The sequence below is a fragment of the Mastacembelus armatus genome, chromosome 7 (assembly GCF_900324485.2).
Source record: "Mastacembelus armatus chromosome 7, fMasArm1.2, whole genome shotgun sequence".
Lineage (NCBI taxonomy): Eukaryota > Metazoa > Chordata > Actinopteri > Synbranchiformes > Mastacembelidae > Mastacembelus > Mastacembelus armatus.
In genome coordinates this window covers 6,311,062-6,328,783 of record NC_046639.1, presented here as the reverse complement: position 1 = coordinate 6,328,783, position 17,722 = coordinate 6,311,062, and the positions used below count along the sequence as shown (strand labels likewise).

Here is a 17,722-nt window from a genome sequence, read left to right as displayed (position 1 = left end):
TCCATACATTGAAACATATAGAGAAAACATGTAAAACCTTATATTTGGCTGTTTTAATTTTTCCTAATTCCTGTCTCCTTCAGTTTCCTGAATGTCTCATTCACCTGCTGCATGTGAGACTTTATTTTAATCTTCATTCCTCTTTACCACTGAACACCTGAAAGCTGCTGTTCTTCTTATTTTTGTCTCCTTTTTGACACTAAGAAAGAATGTCTTCTAATTTTATTATTACACCAGTATTCATATAATCTGTTTTGATGGAGAGAAATGTGTAGGTATAGACAGTATCTACTGTCCGTGTTTCTGGGTGTTTGTCTAACCGTGAGTGCTTGTTTCCCCACAGAGACCTGTGCGGTGAACAATGGCGGCTGTGACAGCACGTGTCATGATTCAGTGACAGGAGTCCGCTGCAGCTGTCCTGTAGGCTTCACTCTGCAGCCCGACCGCAAGACCTGCAAAGGTAAAGCATCAGCCATGGTTCCAGGCAGCATTCAGCCTGCTTCTGCCCAGCTGTCACCAAATTAATCTCCCGCTAGTTGCGTTGCCAGGCACTCTGGAGCTTCTTTCTCCACCTGGAGCTCACAAGAGTTATTTTAAGTTATTTGTCCAACCATTCCCATTAGCACCTTCACCAACCTGCTAGGAGGATTTTCTCTTTATAGACTGTACTGTGTCTCTATCCTTACTGGAAGCACCAATCTCCCACTATCTTCTGCTTTTCAGTGTTCTATTTTGTCCTTGTACATGTCAGCAGGGTATCGTCAACCCAGGCATCCTGCATACTGTAGCAACTACAACTGTATTGAGAATTATATTAGGAGAAAGAGGAAGGAGAATGAGGACAATCTGTGTTTCCAGAAAAAGCAGGGGTAGAAACATGCTGTCTACAGCTTGTAATGTTACACTAACAAGTCTGATGGAAGTACACTGGCTTGTATTAGTTTGGCTGGAGAAGAAACAAGAGGGAAAACAAACCCAGGCACCACTGGCACAAGAAGCAGGGGCTTGCTGCAGGCCAGACACTTCTAAAGAGCGGAGACAAAGATGCAGCAAGGAAGGCATTATTTTATTCCATTGTGATTTATTTCAACCAGATGATGAAGATTCCCTCGAGACGGACGCTTCATTTGTGATGACGATTCAGAATTAATCAGAACGGCTGGAGACTTACTAAGGCACAGCACCATTAAAATGCAGGGATGAACATGATATATTGATTGGGTATCAGCTACAGAACTGGAGACCAGAGTAATCATGGGGAGATGGACAATGATGAGCTATGAGTTTGTGTGCCATGAGGTTTTACTGTGTGAGGGCTCCAGCCCATTACGGCCACACACAAACCTGTAGCTCTTCTGAGGGCCAGTAAGGAAATCCCTGAACCTCATTTCCAGTTTCTGCCAGTACAGCCAAACATATAATCATCCTGTTTTGGATATTTCTGCACTGTTAGCCTAACTACCTTTTGTTCTCATATCACCACCTAGCTGTGCAGATTTAACAGTTTTTATTAAAGTTGTTTATATTAAGAATGGATCACATGACCGCTTGTATATGGGAAGGTTTCCCCTTAGAGAAAACTCTGCAAACAATTCTCATTCGACTCAGCAGCTTTATGCAGCGTTTCAGCTGATTGTTGTGGTTTTTCTGCCTTTAACTTTACTGCTTTGGTTCACGCTCGCTGCTCTAACGCTGTTTTTTGGTTGCAACAACCAACTGTTCTGAGCTAAAAAAGCTCTTATAAATTCTGTGTATGCTACCAGACAGCAAGGTTAAAGTCAATGTTGACGATTAGCTGGTGAACATAATGGCGCATTTAGCAGCTTAGGATATTTCCCTTAGGAGTGTGTGAAGACAAAAACTGAATATTGAACTTACATTAGAGAAGTGACCAAAAACACAACACTGCCTTAACTTTAATATTTTTCTGTCTGCTGCCAATTTGCTTTCACGTTCACCACATCAAAATAAAAGGGCTCTAGGTATATAAATGTGGTGTTTGTCCCAAATGGCCAAAACGTATACATGTTTTCATTTGCTTTTTGTATGATTTGGTGTGTCCACCTTTCTTTGTGATTCTTTGTGATTCTCCTTTCCCAGACATTGACGAGTGTCGCCTGAACAATGGGGGGTGTGATCATGTCTGTCGAAACACGGTGGGCAGTTTTGAGTGCAGCTGCAAGAAAGGCTACAAGCTGCTGACTAATGAGAGAACTTGTCAAGGTAGGTAGCCCAATATTTGTCACCTAAATGGAATGATTTCTCCTGTGGACCACCATCTCAATGCATGGCCTGAATGCTTTCTGTTACTTAGAGGCTCCTAAAAGTAGAGAATAGATTTGAATGAATTAATTAGTTAGTAGGAATGGTTAACTAAAAATGTCCTCTTAGTGACACAAAAATAAGCTCCCTCCAGCCTGCAGGGAAGTCAAACCAGGGCTCGCTCGCTTGTTTGTGTGTTACATTTGGTGGCAGCCATCGCTCAGCACGAGCTGGGAGGACTAGCTGCAGAACAAATAAAGAATTCACCATGGCCGAACACAGGTGTGAGGAATTAGAGCTCCAGCTCTAAAACCTCTGGTTCTTGGATGAGTCAAGCCACTACAGACACATCTGGTGAAAGAAGACAGGCAGGCTGGAACTGTGGAGCCGAGCTCGGCCTCTCTCCGAGTGGAAAAACAGATGACATGCTATTTTTTTATTCTCTTTTCTTTATTGATGTGGTCAATCAATATCCAGCCTGTTACACATCAATGTCATGCAATGGGTTAGGAATTGCTGCACTGAATCACATCACTTTCTACACAGTACATGAAAATACACAAACATCATATGTGGTTAATGAATGTGGCTTTGCAGCCACTTTCTTGTCACTTCATATCTATTTATGGTGGGATGCCATTCACTCATTATTTGGTGCCAAACAATGTAAAGTTTATTTTTGCCAAAGTAACATAGATAACTGAGAAAATGTGGTCTGTACATGTTGGAATGTAAATCTCCACTTGTTTTCTGCAGTACCATGCCTTAACCAACTTAGCCATGTGCTGTTTGGGTGCACAAGGGCAGCTTTGGAACAGTGTCGTCCTTGTTTGGTTCTGTGTGTTTTGTCTGGAGAGTGGGGCTGTGATAAAGCTCGCCTCCTGTTGAGTGAGGTGTTGCCAGGTTCGCACACACTCCACACTAGTGAGTCACCTGTCTGCTCCTTATCCTATGCTCTCATTCCTTTCATTTTTCTCACCTGTGTAATGAGAACTGGGGAAAAAATAAAAGCAGAATACCTCTCCATAAAGGTTAAACTTTAAAAGTTAATGATTTCTCTTCTGATTTGTGTAGCTACCACTGTGATTCTTGGTGTTTTGCCCCTGGGTATGGTATGCAAATCTCTGAGTAAAGGGGAATATCATATTTTACATTCACATAGTTGTAGAAGTACAGAGCTGGCAGTTTAGGTTTAATGTGGCTGCAGTAAAGCCACAGCAATTGTACTGTAGTTTGGTCTATAGATGCTGGTGGTGTGTCATGGTTTTCTGTGACATCAGTGACACTTAAATAGACATTTTCTGAGGTGTTGAGATGTGTAAACTGAACTCTGGGTTTATCTTGGTTTAAACAGTCATGGTGTTTCCCTGCTGTTAGTGGACCATGACCTATATGTCACGTTGGGGCATGTCTGCTGAGCCCCTGTCAGCATTCCTCCTCCCTCAACACCCTCTAAAGTTGCCTTCTCGTCTCTTTTTCACTCCTAATCCTGATGCGGGCACTCAGGGAGATGTTTATCAGACCTCATGTTTTCTCCAGTGGGAACATCTACAGTGCGATAGAGCTCTTATCTTCTGTATAAACAACAGGGACCTTTTCTTTATTTCAGTCAACCTCATTTACCTCCCTAGAATTTGATTTTGCGAGGGTGGAGATTAAAGTTATGAAGCGAGAGAGAACAAAGGGAAGAAGTAATTGATGGAAAGTAGGAGTTGTGATTTCTGTCTCGCTGTCAGACAGTGCAACGTAGCAGTGTGCCTGTTCTCGAACTGTCCATGGTCCCTTGCACAAACATCAACTGAATGCAGACCTGGACCTAAATCCAGTACATACTTCTTCTTAGCTGACTGGTAAATAAGGGTTGTAGGAGTCCTAGATTTCTTCACACATCTACCCTGTAGTGTGGCACAACACAAAACGATATAATGATAAGTTTCAGATCGACTTCTGGCGTCACTTACTGCAGCATTTTTGGAGGGTAAACTCAGTCACCACGCCTAATTCCCAGAGGGGTTTAAATTCTTAGCTGCGGATAGTTTATGTTTAATATGTTGAAAACCGTTGCTTTTGCAATGTCTCGTACGGCATGTGCCAGCCCATGCTGCTCTCATCTACCATTGCTGTTATGTATCTCCTGGGGCCACTAATGGGGACAAACATCAAGGACTCTATGAGTTCGTTCTTGGAAAAGTTATGTTTTTTATTTTAGTTTGTGGTGACAGTTGACCTTTCAGCTGTGCACAAGGGCCATCAGGTTCTGAAATATTATTACTTTTTATTTACCTATCTGAGATGCTGTTGACTTGTGTGCATCAGTTTAATGTTTTGCTGGTTTTCAGTCTTTTCAACATCATACTGTGATTCTCCTTAAAAAATATACCCTCTTTTGTAAACTGATCACTCCATAAGCTTTTAACCGGAGTACATTTTCATCTTCTTAGTGCTCTTGCAGCCTGCAACACGCCTGTCAAGTATAAACTTCAGTGACTGTCGTTACTGGTCTGGACAGAGTTCAGCTATACTATGTATAAGGATTATTCCTATTGTGAAAGTGCTGATCATTCGTTCTGTAGTATAGAAGCATGCAAGATTTGTGCAGACATTCAAACAATGTTTACACAGTCTGTCTTGGCTTCTTCAAGGTAACCCATTATTTAACCGAACTACTGTAATTGCTGTGAAATACCTACATCAACTGTTTGATGGTGGCTGGCACTGCCTCACAGGGCAGAGGAGGTTCAGATGTAGTAGATGAAAGCATATTATTTCTGGGAAAATCCTGGGAACTTTTCTTAAATTAAACAATTAGACATCCAGCAAAGTTGTAGCTCATAATCATTTTCTCCCAGGCTGTGTTGCCTGGACTTGACACAGATTATTGCTGACATTAGAGGAAACCTTACTCATAATAAAAGCAAATGTCAGCCATCTCCTTTAGCTCTATGTATCAATCCTTATGGTCTTTGAGCCCATGGCATTTAAGCAACTTATCAGGATGCACGTGAAAGAGAGCAGAAAAGCTGAAGAAGATAAGACAGACAGGCTACAGCCTAGAAGGAAAGAGCTGTTGCAATACGGATTTGCAGGTGTGACGAGGCTGAGGGTCAGAAAGAATAGACACTGAAAACAGTGTTTAAAATTTGAATTCATATTGTGACATCTTCATCTAAATATTACAATGATCATTGTTTTTTTTTTACTAGGCTTTTTCAACTTATTCATATGACCTTAGAAGAAAAGATTGAGAGGTCAGCTTATGGGATGTGGTATGGTTAAGAGGAGAAAAGGGACAGTGATTGACAGGTTTTATGTGGGGAGGAAAAACAGCCCTTCAGCTGCTATTATCAGGTGAAGAGCAGGCTTTCTTTTTACTCCCACTGCAGCCACTTTTCATTTCAAAAATACTTTTAAAAATTCCATTTCAGCACATCGCAATGGAAAACTGCTTGACTGCAGGAGATCAACCACTATACCAAACACCAAACAGAAGATGCCTTCTTTGCAAAAATTCGCCTTTTTTTGTTGCTGTTGTGACATGTGATTTGTCCTGTTGCAATGAATACAATACAAAAGATGAAAACAGGAAAACATGCCATGACAGGAGGATGGAAAAGTTCCGTTGGAAAATTAAAAGATCTTTTTTGTTTCTAACAGTATGCCTTTCTCTCTCCACAGACATTGACGAATGCTCCTTCGACCGTGCCTGTGACCACTTTTGTGTCAACTCTGCCGGCAGTTTCCAGTGCCTTTGTCATAAAGGTTATGTCCTCTATGGTCTGGCCCACTGCGGAGGTGAGCCAGCACGTCTGCTCCCCTTGTGCCTTGTCTCCTGATGTAAATCTCCTGTCCATCACTCTTCACTGCATCCCACTCGCACTGCTTCGCCAACCTTCCATTAGCTGCTCTTATGTTTGGCAGGAAAAACACAGCTACACTAGAAACAGATTATTAATGTGAATTTAAAGTTATACTGACAGCTTATATAAAAGAACGGACCAGAGAGTTTTAGCTAATAATTGAAAACATTTTATATACTTTGGATAAATGCTGATTAAATTTTAAAAGCACTGTTTACACTTTCAGTTTAACAGTTTAGAAACTGAATGTGCCACACCACCAATGTGGATCTTGTGATGGGCAGTAATTAGGTCCAGATTGCAGCATCTCAACAAGCTTTGAATAGATTGCGGTAAAATTTTGTACAGACATTCAGAGTTGTGAGGATGAATCCCGATCGTTTTAGGTAATTAGTTTTCAGATGAGTTTTGATCTAGTGCCACCATGTTGACATTTTTGACTTTGACTTATTTATTTTCACTACCGTTCTGTGAATTACTATGAAATGTGACATCTCTGTCCCCATTAATATTGTACTAACTTTGGTGTACCTGTCGGTTTTTTCCTGTTATGTCATGGTTAGGTCAGTTTGTCCATTCATTTGGTTCACACACAAATAGCTGTAAATGTTGTGACATTTCCATTGCCATATTAACCTTCTAGGTGGTGCCCTATTGACCCCCATTGTAAATAATTCTTTCATTATTTCTCCAGGCACCTCCAAACAAACCAAAAATGCTGTCGAGGTTTAGCTGAGATGCTTCTCTTAGTCATAAACTGGTTGTTTCTGAGTACAATTTTAAAGCAATTCAAGATTAATCCCAGTGGGTAAATGGCTTGTTGTCTTGTTACAGCTGCTTTCTGCTTGACAGGAATAGGAAGAGCCACACCAGTATAATCCCAACAAAAATACGAAAAAAAAAAAAAAAAGACAGTTATGAGATTGTATGGAGGAAAAGGATGGTGTATGGTGCTGCAGATGTTGAAGAGCCTGACCCTCTGTAGAAAGTAGAGCTGGCTCTGGCCTTTTTTCTAAGGTGCCATTGAGTTAATAGTCCGGTGTAATTTATTGTCCAAGCGGACTCCCAGGTTTTTGTATTCCATAACTACCACCACCTCCGTACCCTTGATGGAGAGAGGAGTGGCAAGAATTTTGGATCTCCTGAAGACCACAACCACAAATAATTGTTTAAGTCTATTTTTTGCTGGTCAGACAAATGTAGCAATTTCACTACGTAAACTTGGACTCTGGTGCTTTTCCCACTTTCTAATATTTTACTTTTAACAATAAACTGATTATTCAAGAAAATATTTAGCAGGTAATCCATCAAAGTGGATATTAAGGGCCCCCTTTTTAAAAACAAACAAACAACAAAAAAAAAGCTGTTATTTGAATTCCAGCATCAGAGGCCTGAGAGTTGCCTGTAGACCATTTTATTCAGATGTATTCCATTATCAAATTACCATCATCATTTTCAGTCTGCCCATATGTTTTTGTCTTTTCCCCAGCTGATTTATAAAACTGAATGTCACAGGATCCTTTAAAAACATCAATAATGAAGAATTCTTGCATGCATCTACATTCACTGTCTTGCTCACATTTACCATCATCCAGAGTCTTTTCACTACTCGGCCGAGCAGCTTCATCGGTCTGATGTCAGCTCATTTTTAAGTTCCAGCAAGTTGATTTTTCAGATGGACAGAAATGAACTGCAACAGGTAGTTGCCTGAAAGGCAGGAAATCAGTCTTAAGAACATAAGCTACACTTGGCAGTAATATAAAGTTGTTGACGACTTGAGCTGTAAGTAATGGGCTAGAACATGAAAAGACACAGCCTGCAAAGTGGAGTATGACCATGTCCATCAAACATTAGCAGGTATCTACTGTACTCTGGTGTGGAACAGAGAGCAGAAAGAGTCTTTGGTGTCAGGAGGTGGTGTGTGTGGGGGTGCATCAGATCTGCCTGGCAGGCAGCAAGAGCCCCGCCAGAGCACATCAGGGTGTTGCAGTGGCCTTTTGATGGAGTGTGTATCACTAGTTGGAATCTGCTGCTGTCTCCAGTGCCTCAGGACCTCACAGTGGTTCTGGAAGAGACAGAGAGCGATACAGGACATGCATTTGAAATACATAGCTTTGCAGTGATTTGTTCTGCATTTTTTGTTTGTAATTTCACAGGCTTACTGATCAGGAATGTTGCAACAAAAATGTTGATTATGGACAGCAGTGATTTGTAGTGTGGGATCATGGGGTCTGCACAAACACAGTGCAGTTAGTTACACCCTCACAATGCAAAGAGAAAGAAGTCCACTAGAGAAGTTGATTTGAATAATACCCGTCTATCTCCTCATATATCAGGTAACAATGCCATAAAAATAGTGTTACATCAAGAGGTGGTCAAAATAATAGGAACGTCTTGAGTATTGTGCAGTGTATTAAAGCTACCCAGCAGTCATTACCACTTGCGAAGCAATAATGCTCAAAATATATGCGGCTTGTAATGCTGCTGCATTTTATTATACCGGGAGGTATAACTTTTGCTTTGATTAGAATTACACAAACTGTATTTCAAGTGGGTCTAATGGGTTCTTGGGATCCCTTACACACATAGGCAGCTGTATTATCTCTCTGTTCAGGGAATAAAAGCACCAGAATTAAATGTGTAAGGCTTTTACTCACATGATGGACTGTGATCAGGCCACACTGAGCTGCTGAGAGAAGAAGATGGTCAGGCGTAAACGACTGTCTGTGCCATTGTTGAGAGAACTGGTGATGAATGATTTCCCCTTGCTTTTCACCGGTGTTGTCGGAACTGTTAGATAACCCCAGGGATTTATGGCGCTCCCTCTTGTACTTTTCTCAGTCTTGGCCATAACCAAGGTTATGTTATTCCCTGTGTGTTTTATCAGCCAAAATATAGCTGCTAAACAATCCAGAAAACTGTGCTCAGTGTTTAAAATAGACTCACCCTAAACAAACCCAATTAGGTCAGTGACCTGCTGTCAAGCATTGTGCCTAGGCCTGTCAAAATTCCTTGCAAGTGAGAGTATATCCACCCATTCAGGCAGCCAAACAATCCACTCTTTTTTTTGCTTATCTGGTAAGAAAATAGAGTCAGGGCCGTTGCGACTGAATACTTTGTAAGTATTTTTGAAATAATCTCATTTGATCCAGCCAGCATTGTTACACTTAATTGAAATTATAAAGTGCAGAAAAAAGCAGTCCAGCTTGTGCCTAGAAGAAAAATGTCCCCTTAAAACTCACATTATGATGGTGGACATTGATGAATAAGCACATAAAACTGATTAAAATTTAAAGATGACGACATTTCTGTGAACTCCCCAACCCATTGCAAAATACCTCTCTGTAACACGAGGCAGTTGTTGAGTCAAAATGTCAGATTGTCCTTTTCTTTCTTGGCACTTCTCTATGTTCTGTAAGAGCATGCAACAAAAAGACTAAAGAGATCTGCAGAAAGGTCAGAATAGAGCTATTTGGTTAGATTTCACAAATATGGGAGGAACAAAGAAGTCAAAACAGCAGTTGCTGGCAGACATCAGATATTCATTAGAGTTTTTTGTTCTTTAAATTGAGGGCTTTGATGCAGAGGATAAGCAGTACATCTCTCAAAACATTTCTAAGCAGCTCTGGCTACACATCAGCACAGCACTGTTGATGAAGTCATCATCTCCTTTTAGGAGCACAGTGGCACGCAGTGTTTTTATTCAGGGTGAATAATTGAATGAGACAAGGAAGAGCATTTCATATCAGCGAGCCAGATCATCAATCACTGCCATTATCTCTGCCTCTTTCGCCGGTGTGTTCACCACTTGTCCGCAGCCTCCTGCACCCTCAGCTCTGCTGGCCAAACAAATTTTCTGGCTGGCGTCAATGGTAGCCAGCCTACATCTGGATCCCGGATGCTTTTAGTGGCTTGAGCTCAGCATGCGTTTGAAAAAGTGATTATAATTTACTGCTTACCACAAGTCTTCCTCACTGAAGAGCAGAAATGTTTTGACCATGAAATTGAATGTGGCGACATCAGAAGGAGGAATCACTTCTGTTTACACGCAAACACATAAATCTTCCCCAAATGCAACTCTCTGACAGGATGAATTGAACTGACCTCACAGGAACTCGTCATTCACAGCTGTACTGTTTCTTAATGATCCTGTTTCTCTTTCATTTTATTCAGCAAAATTGACTCCAGATATTTTGGGACTGATCACTTTGTTTCTCAGTGCTTCTGATGTCATCTTTGTCATTGAAAAGTCTTTTGTCCCTTGTGTTTTTTTTTTTTTTTAATGTTTGAAGTCAGTGTGTGTGTTCAGTCCTTTTAGTTCTACTCAATGCACGTCCACTAAATCTCTGTGTTAAAACATCTATTGACAGATATTGATGAATGCAGTATAAATCGTGGGGGCTGTAAATATGGCTGCATAAACACTCTGGGAAGCTACGAGTGTACCTGCCCACCAGGGTACAAGCTGCACTGGAACAAGAAGGACTGTGTTGGTATGTAGCAGCACTGCCCCCCTGTGGTTAATCCACTAACACACTTAAAGCATATCAGTCTCTTACTGCTGCCCGGTGATTGATTTCTCTGTCAGCTTTCTTTATGAACAGTATGTGATTCAGTATGGCTTTTATTTTCTCACAGAGCTGGTGAAATGTCCTCCTGGACTGGTAGCACCCAAGGCCACACTGACCTGTAGCAAAACGGGAAAGAAAGAGAGCTGCTCTCTGACCTGTGCTTCTAAGGCTCACTATCTGGCAGGTAGGACCGTCCTTGTAAAAGTACAATCTTTAAACACTAAAGAAAATCAAACATTTATTTGTTATATTTATAATTATTCACATTTTATGAGCTTATTTTGTTTGTATGTTGCCTTTTGCAGAGTCTGACAACAGCTACTCTGTCAGTTGTGGTATTCCCATCCTCAGAGGGAAGTCTCCTGCCAGGTTCAACTCCAGCAGTAGTCAGAGCTGCATAGGTTCGCTGTCCTCCAGATTCTTATATTCTCACAGCCGCACAATCTGTCCACCATAGCTGCAATGACTGTTTCCTGTGAGAGCAGTGTGATGTTTTAGTGAGTTCCTACACACTGATGTTGTGTTTGTCTGTAGAGACTTTGGCCCCTCCAGTGAAGCACACGGCTTCTTTCAAGATTAAAAACGCCAAATGTCACCTGCACCCTAAACTGACTGGCCGGACGGAGGACAGGGGACGGACACTAGGACCAGGTCAGTCTCAATCTGTGTGTGCTGCTGTCTACATATGCTGCTGTGCTTTTAGACTGGTAATGGACAAAGCAGGCATTTCAGTTCGGTGGGCATCTGTCATTTTATCATTTAGGAAAAATGACTAGTCAAGTAAGAAAATAATCAACAAATGACTTAAAGATTTAAACAATAAGAGCATCCAAAGTAAAACCACTAATGATTTGTCTGCCAACTTTTGTGCCAACAAATTACAGACCTCAACTCTCAAACATTAGTCAACATTAATTAGTATTAGCCTGTAATTGTGATTTACTAATATATCATACTCTCTCACAAATACTGTGATATTTATACCTACAGGTGGGGGGCAACCCTGCAGCAACTGCCTAGTAACGTTTGTCAACCTAAAATGTGACTCCTCCAAGAAAACTAAAGGCCGACGAGCTCGTAACCCCTCTAACAAAGAGGTAACACGCATCACACTGGAGCTGGAAGCTGAGGTCAAACCTGGAGACACTACAGGTCAGTGCTGTCTTTTAGAACAAAACTTTGTCAAATATCATTTCACTGTAAAGCCAAGAGATTTCAACACTGAATGCCATAATTGTCTCTTATTTATTTATGTGTAAGCAGGCAGTTGCAATCTCAGCTGCCTCAGACAGCGCATGGAGAAGCAGGTCAAGACATATGTCAAGTCCCTGAAGAAGTCCATCAACCAGGAGCGCTTCCTGATCCGGGTTGCTGGTTTGGAATATGAGGTTGCTCAAAAACTTCCCCAGGCTGCCCCCGTTCAGGAGAACTGTGGTCCAGGGTCAGAGAGGGACAGTGGCCGATGTGGTAAGACTGGAGAGCAGGACCAGCAGGTTTACTATGTGGTTAAAATACATTATACATGAGCTGAAATAACAGCAGGTTCACAGTCTAACTTTATCTAAGGCCTTATTCTTAGGCACATATCATAATAATATTCAGTACAAAACATGTCTGTTTTGTGAGGCGAAGTATACATTCAGTATCCACTTTATTAGGTACACTTCTACATATGTCAGTTTCCTAGGCCACCTGTGACTGCAGCAAGTGCATCACCTGGTAAACTGGATATCAAAAACAGAGTTTGAGGTTTTGCATTTATGTTTTTTTAACTGGTTAAAGTGAAATGTGTCATCTTTGACCAGAGCCATTGTGGATATTCTCTCAGTCAGATGCTTGCCGGGGTCTTACTACCATGGTGAGCAAGAGAGATGTGTCCCGTGTCCCCCTGGCACTTTCCAGGAGAAGGAGGGGCAGCTGGCCTGCGACCTTTGCCCCGGCAGTGATGGTCACGGGCCTGTTGGGGCACGAAACATCTCCTCCTGTGCGGGTAGGCTACTTTAAAGTCACAGAGACAATGGTAAACATGTATTTCTAATCAAGTGAAGGGCTGATGTCTGTAAATCTACTGTATGCATTGTACAATTCACATCCAGGCCAGTGTCCAACGGGATCCTTCTCCAGTGATGGGTTCAAGCCTTGCCAGTTGTGTCCTCAAGGAACCTACCAACCAGATTTGGGACGGACCCTGTGCTTCCCCTGTGGGGGAGGACTGAGCACCAAGCGGGAAGGTGCCAGTTCCTTCCATGACTGTGAAGTCAAAGGTCTGCTTTTTGCTCTTTTTTGAACTAAAAGAAAATGTATCTTATTAATCTGTAAAATTTTGTCCACTAATGTGTTTTTACCTTTACCCTGTAGTTCAGTGCTCTCCAGGTCATTACTACAACACAACAGTTCATCGGTGTATTCGCTGCCCAGTGGGGACCTATCAGACAGAGTTTAGACAGAACTACTGTATTTCCTGCCCTGGGAACACCACCACTGATTTTGATGGTGCCACAAGTGTCTCTCAGTGCAAGAGTGAGTGTGAAAATTACTGTTTGGTGTTTTCAATTGTCCTAAATTCAAGCTGGAATCTGACTTGTTTTGTTTGTGTACGTCTAGACAGGCAATGCGGTGGAGAGATGGGTGAGTTCATGGGCTACATTGAGTCACCTAACTATCCTGGTAATTATCCTGCTAATGTGGAGTGTATTTGGAACATCAACCCGCCCAGCAAGCGCAAAATCCTAATTGTGGTGCCAGAGATTTTCCTGCCCTCAGAGGATGAATGTGGAGATGTTTTGGTTATGAGGAAGAACTGTGAGTTCCTCTATTTCCTTTTTTGGCTTGAAGGATGTTATTGTTTATGTGTTTCTGTAATTGCACCATACAAAGTGCAAGTTCTGAAAACCAGATTGTTAACATTGTCTTCTCTGTCCCCGCTGCAAGGGTCAGCTACATCCATCACCACCTATGAGACGTGTCAGACATATGAGCGGCCCATCGCCTTCACAGCTCGCTCCAGACGTCTCTGGATTAACTTCAAGTCAAATGAGGCCAACAGTGCCAGGGGCTTTCAGATCCCATACGTCACTTATGATGGTGTGTAACGTGCTCATTTACCACGTCTGCTGGTTTTAACCATCAAATCTTGTTTTTAAAATTCTAGTTTTCAAACTAAGAGCCTCTCTGACTTAAAGTGAGAGTGTGTACTGTAACTTTTGAAAGACAAAATAACATACTCCTCCTCTTGCAAGTGAAAAGTTAAAATCATAAGCAATAAAAGGTATACTTTGTCAGTTCAACACTCTCAGGGCTTTTCCCACTGTATCTTTACTAGCTATGACAAGTACTGTAGCTTATGGTGGATGTTTTTAGTTAATGAATGTAAATGTAAATGTAAAGGTCTACTACATATACCACAACTGTAGTATATGTAGTATATGTAGTATTTATTTTTTGCTAATTAATCTACACACTTCACCTGGGCCAATAAAGATAATAATCGTGTAATGTAATTTGGATGAACTGATACTTTAATGTTGAAAGTGCAGACCTTTACATTAAATGTCCCTTTAGGTGAGTCAAAGGGAGTTTCCCAGTCAATAGATTTATTTTTGTGCCTGCCTGTGTGTCATAGTACTGTACCATTTAAGCCTGTTTTACTATGCATGATGTGTTTTCAGCATTTCATTGGGTGACCAATAAGTATTGTGTTGTTTTTACAAATTTAGAAGACTATGAGCAGCTTGTGGAGGACATAGTGCGAGATGGAAGACTCTACGCCTCAGAAAACCATCAAGAAATCCTCAAGGTTAGCTGCTTTACCTTTTTGTTCATTTATTACTGTCTCATTTATCGCTGGTACAGGAAAGACCACCTGGCAGAGGTGATCCAGTGAAGTAATAAGCTGTATATTAAAGGTGTTGTTAGGATAATTAAGGCTGTTGCTAACAAACATATTGTACTTGGATGAGTCAGATGGTACATTAATATTGAAAAGGTTTGGTAATGCTGTCATAAAGGTGTGTGATTTCTTTTCAAGAATGGTGTAATCACTTTTGTTGTAATTGAGACCATTATGAAGTACAAAAATATGTTTCAGCGTAGTAGTTACACCTGTTTGTTCTTCCCTACAGGATAAAAAACTGATTAAGACTCTTTTTGATGTACTGGCTCACCCAAACAACTACTTTAAGTACACCACTCGGGAGTCCAACGAGATGCTTCCTCGCTCCTTCATACGTCTCATAAGCAGCAAAGTCTCCGCTTTTCTGCGACCATACAAGTAAAAGGTCACACAGCTGCTGATGCACCAGATCGCGACCCCCTGACATCCCCCTCCACTTTACAGGTCAGATCCCGCAACTCTCACAGGGCTTAAAAACACAAAACATGCTACTTTGTTCACCCTCTTCTTTTCCCATAGGCTTTGACAATAAATACTATGCAGACCTGAGTAATACCGAACATTATTTGTGTTTTAGGTTTTTTGGCAGGTTCCATTCAGCACCGGTCTGCAGTCCCACGCTCAAACATTTATTGGGGATGTAGAGTATGTGAGTGGGTTTGGTTTCTATTGTGTTGTGCAATGAGACCACAGAAAACAATAGAAACGCCTATTTCAGACAGTAGGAGTTACGTTTTACGCGTGCGGTTTGACCTTGATAGAACTTGTTATTGTATTTGTTTAAGTGAACCAGTCTGAGCTCCAACTCCTAACATTGAGTGTGACTGTAAGTGTTGTGTAAGTGTTGTGTAACCCTGGTTCCATCTTAAGTGTCTGTGTGCTATCCTCGAGGAGGAGCAGTTGTTAAAGTCATGTCAGCTGCGTTCATGTCAGGCCATTCAAAGCCTTACTATATCTGAGCTCTTAGAGCAGTTTCCAAGAGGTTTACTGTTAAAACAGTTCATCTGCGTTTTGTTCCATCTGTCTAGACTGTACCAGCATTTTCCAACCTTCAGATCATTTCTGTTGCTCTATTTCAAGCCAACTTAAAACAAATACAAAAAGATGGTTTATCATTCCAGGAACACAATGGATATGTGGGAGATGAATAAGAATCCAACAGAGAGCCACAGAAAAGAGATAATGATGTCTAGTGGAACATGTCTCAGAGATAGAGAGAGAAATAAATGTCTGAGGGACATTATGTTTGCTGCTTCTTTTAAAAGGTCACTTTAATTCTTCAATCTCATAATTGTCTTTCTGATGTACTCTACACGCAAATAGTCGATAGGTTTAAAGCAAAAGGACACTAAGAATCTGAAATGCGTTAGTTCTTACATGCAGTAAGTTAATAATATCACATTGCTTGTCTGTGGAACTACCGGTTTCATGTTTTTATTTCAATCTTGTAAATAATGAAAATAAGTTAGATGAGGCTTGAATTCTTTAATCCCCAGTTTGTTTATGCTAATTTGCCTCTGGACCCCCAAAAATCATTTTGTGCCCATGATGTCCCACCCATCTCGTATCCAAAGACACCCAGTACCCCTTTCAAAACACCCTATTCGCAAGTTGTGTCCCAATGAAGACAGCTCATCCAAAAACCACACAGAGGGCGGATCATGATGTTTTGTGCACTAGAATTCGAACTTGTCATCCTGCCCTACCTTTTTAGTACAAAGTGCAATGAACAAAATTAACACACCCTATTGTGACTTACAACACAGCATGTTAAATGTGTCTCATTGTGTTAAATATGTGTCACGATGGACAGAAGACATTTAAGTTTTACTGTGTAACTGCAGGTATTCAGAGAAATGCTATAAACCAGTTCAAATGTAATCATGTAGTAATTTGGTGTTTAAAAATACTTTCCTGATTTCAAAACAGCAACCGAAACAGGGTAAAATGATTAAAGTTCAGTAAGAATCTAACTCTTTGCTTTATGTTGGGATCTCCCATGGAAAAGTTCTGACATTTTGGAAAATATATTTGCCCATATCTTAGATGATGAGTGTAATAATTAGCGTCACAACTGTAAGCACAGAAATGGTTAGTTGGATTTGTCTGAAGGTAAATCTGTCTACCACACCTCTGAGGCTCACTAACACTATCTTCTTGGTGCAAATAGTACATGAGCAGTTATGCTGTTAGAGGTTATGTGCCAGTCTATTGACTGGGTGCTGTGATGACAAAACCTGGGCAAGAATTTTTACAAAATGTCAGCATTATTCCTTTTAAAGTCACCTCCTCCAATGTAAACAAAAGTATAAGTCTATATAGTCAGTGGGCAAGTTCTGTTTATCCCAAAAACATTACAAGTCAAGACTTACATGCTGATATCTAATAGCTGGGGAGGGTGTTGTCCCCACTCATGTAAATAAAAATTAGTGGGATGGTACAATTTGACATGTACCAGTCAGTATTTAAGTACGTGAACTTTAGGATGATACAAAGGGACTTTTTGTCAAACCTGAGAGGAGTGCTGGGCCAAGCCATGAAGAACTCTTAGTTTAAAATTCCTCTCTGCACATTTCAACTAAATCTAACTTGTCAGAGTTTCTTTACATTTCCATCTCTATGTAGACTCAGCATCCTAGTGTTCTCACTTGGCCCTCATGCTGTCATTCTCTAAAACCGCCCCTTCCTACCACAGTCAGCTTCTTTCCCTCAACTGATATGTTTTTTTTTTTTTTTTTTTTGTATTGTTGCCTTTTAACGGGAGTTTGCTATGATGTATCATAGTTGATAATGATATTTGCACTTGAATTGTTATTGCTCATGTAAAGAAATGTCTGGATTTTGTATTGTCTTTTTAAATGAATGGAATTGGTGTTCTTATTTTCTTGTAGCTTGTTTGTTCATGAAATGTTCACTCACTGTTTAGTCTAGAGAGATACACATAACATTATCAGCTGTTTAAAAAAAAAAAAAAAAAGAAACTATGTACAGCGGTGAATTAAACAAGTTTGTACTTGTTACTGCGCAAAACACTTATCAAAATAAACATACTGTACTTCATATTCATTTCAAAATATATTTTAATGTCTCTATAATGAGTTTACACATTTTGAGCAAATATCAGTGTGTTATTAAAAGTG

The 17,722-nt window shown here is 40.7% G+C and overlaps 1 protein-coding gene across 7 annotated transcripts in view; it reads left to right on the top strand.

The window, feature by feature from the left end:
• scube3 (signal peptide, CUB domain, EGF-like 3) overlaps window positions 1-17,590 on the top strand; it is a 64,905-nt gene extending 47,315 nt beyond the window's left edge. For 3 of the 7 annotated variants that reach the window (XM_026333117.1, XM_026333114.1, XM_026333112.1), the window contains 16 exons: window positions 344-460; window positions 2,101-2,223; window positions 5,938-6,054; window positions 10,490-10,612; window positions 10,758-10,874; window positions 10,996-11,091; window positions 11,225-11,341; window positions 11,681-11,842; window positions 11,954-12,157; window positions 12,519-12,680; window positions 12,787-12,954; window positions 13,049-13,210; window positions 13,295-13,492; window positions 13,622-13,774; window positions 14,407-14,486; window positions 14,812-17,590. In XM_026333117.1, the coding sequence (XP_026188902.1) occupies window positions 344-460; window positions 2,101-2,223; window positions 5,938-6,054; window positions 10,490-10,612; window positions 10,758-10,874; window positions 10,996-11,091; window positions 11,225-11,341; window positions 11,681-11,842; window positions 11,954-12,157; window positions 12,519-12,680; window positions 12,787-12,954; window positions 13,049-13,210; window positions 13,295-13,492; window positions 13,622-13,774; window positions 14,407-14,486; window positions 14,812-14,964 (2,252 nt within the window). In that variant the 3' untranslated portion in view covers window positions 14,965-17,590. Of the gene's footprint in view, window positions 1-343; window positions 461-2,100; window positions 2,224-5,937; window positions 6,055-10,489; window positions 10,613-10,757; window positions 10,875-10,995; window positions 11,092-11,224; window positions 11,342-11,680; window positions 11,843-11,950; window positions 12,158-12,518; window positions 12,681-12,786; window positions 12,955-13,048; window positions 13,211-13,294; window positions 13,493-13,621; window positions 13,775-14,406; window positions 14,487-14,811 lie in introns of all 7 variants that reach the window. The other 4 variants (XM_026333116.1, XM_026333113.1, XM_026333111.1 and 1 more) reach the window with 2 other exon arrangements.
• Window positions 17,591-17,722: the final 132 nt, after the last annotated feature.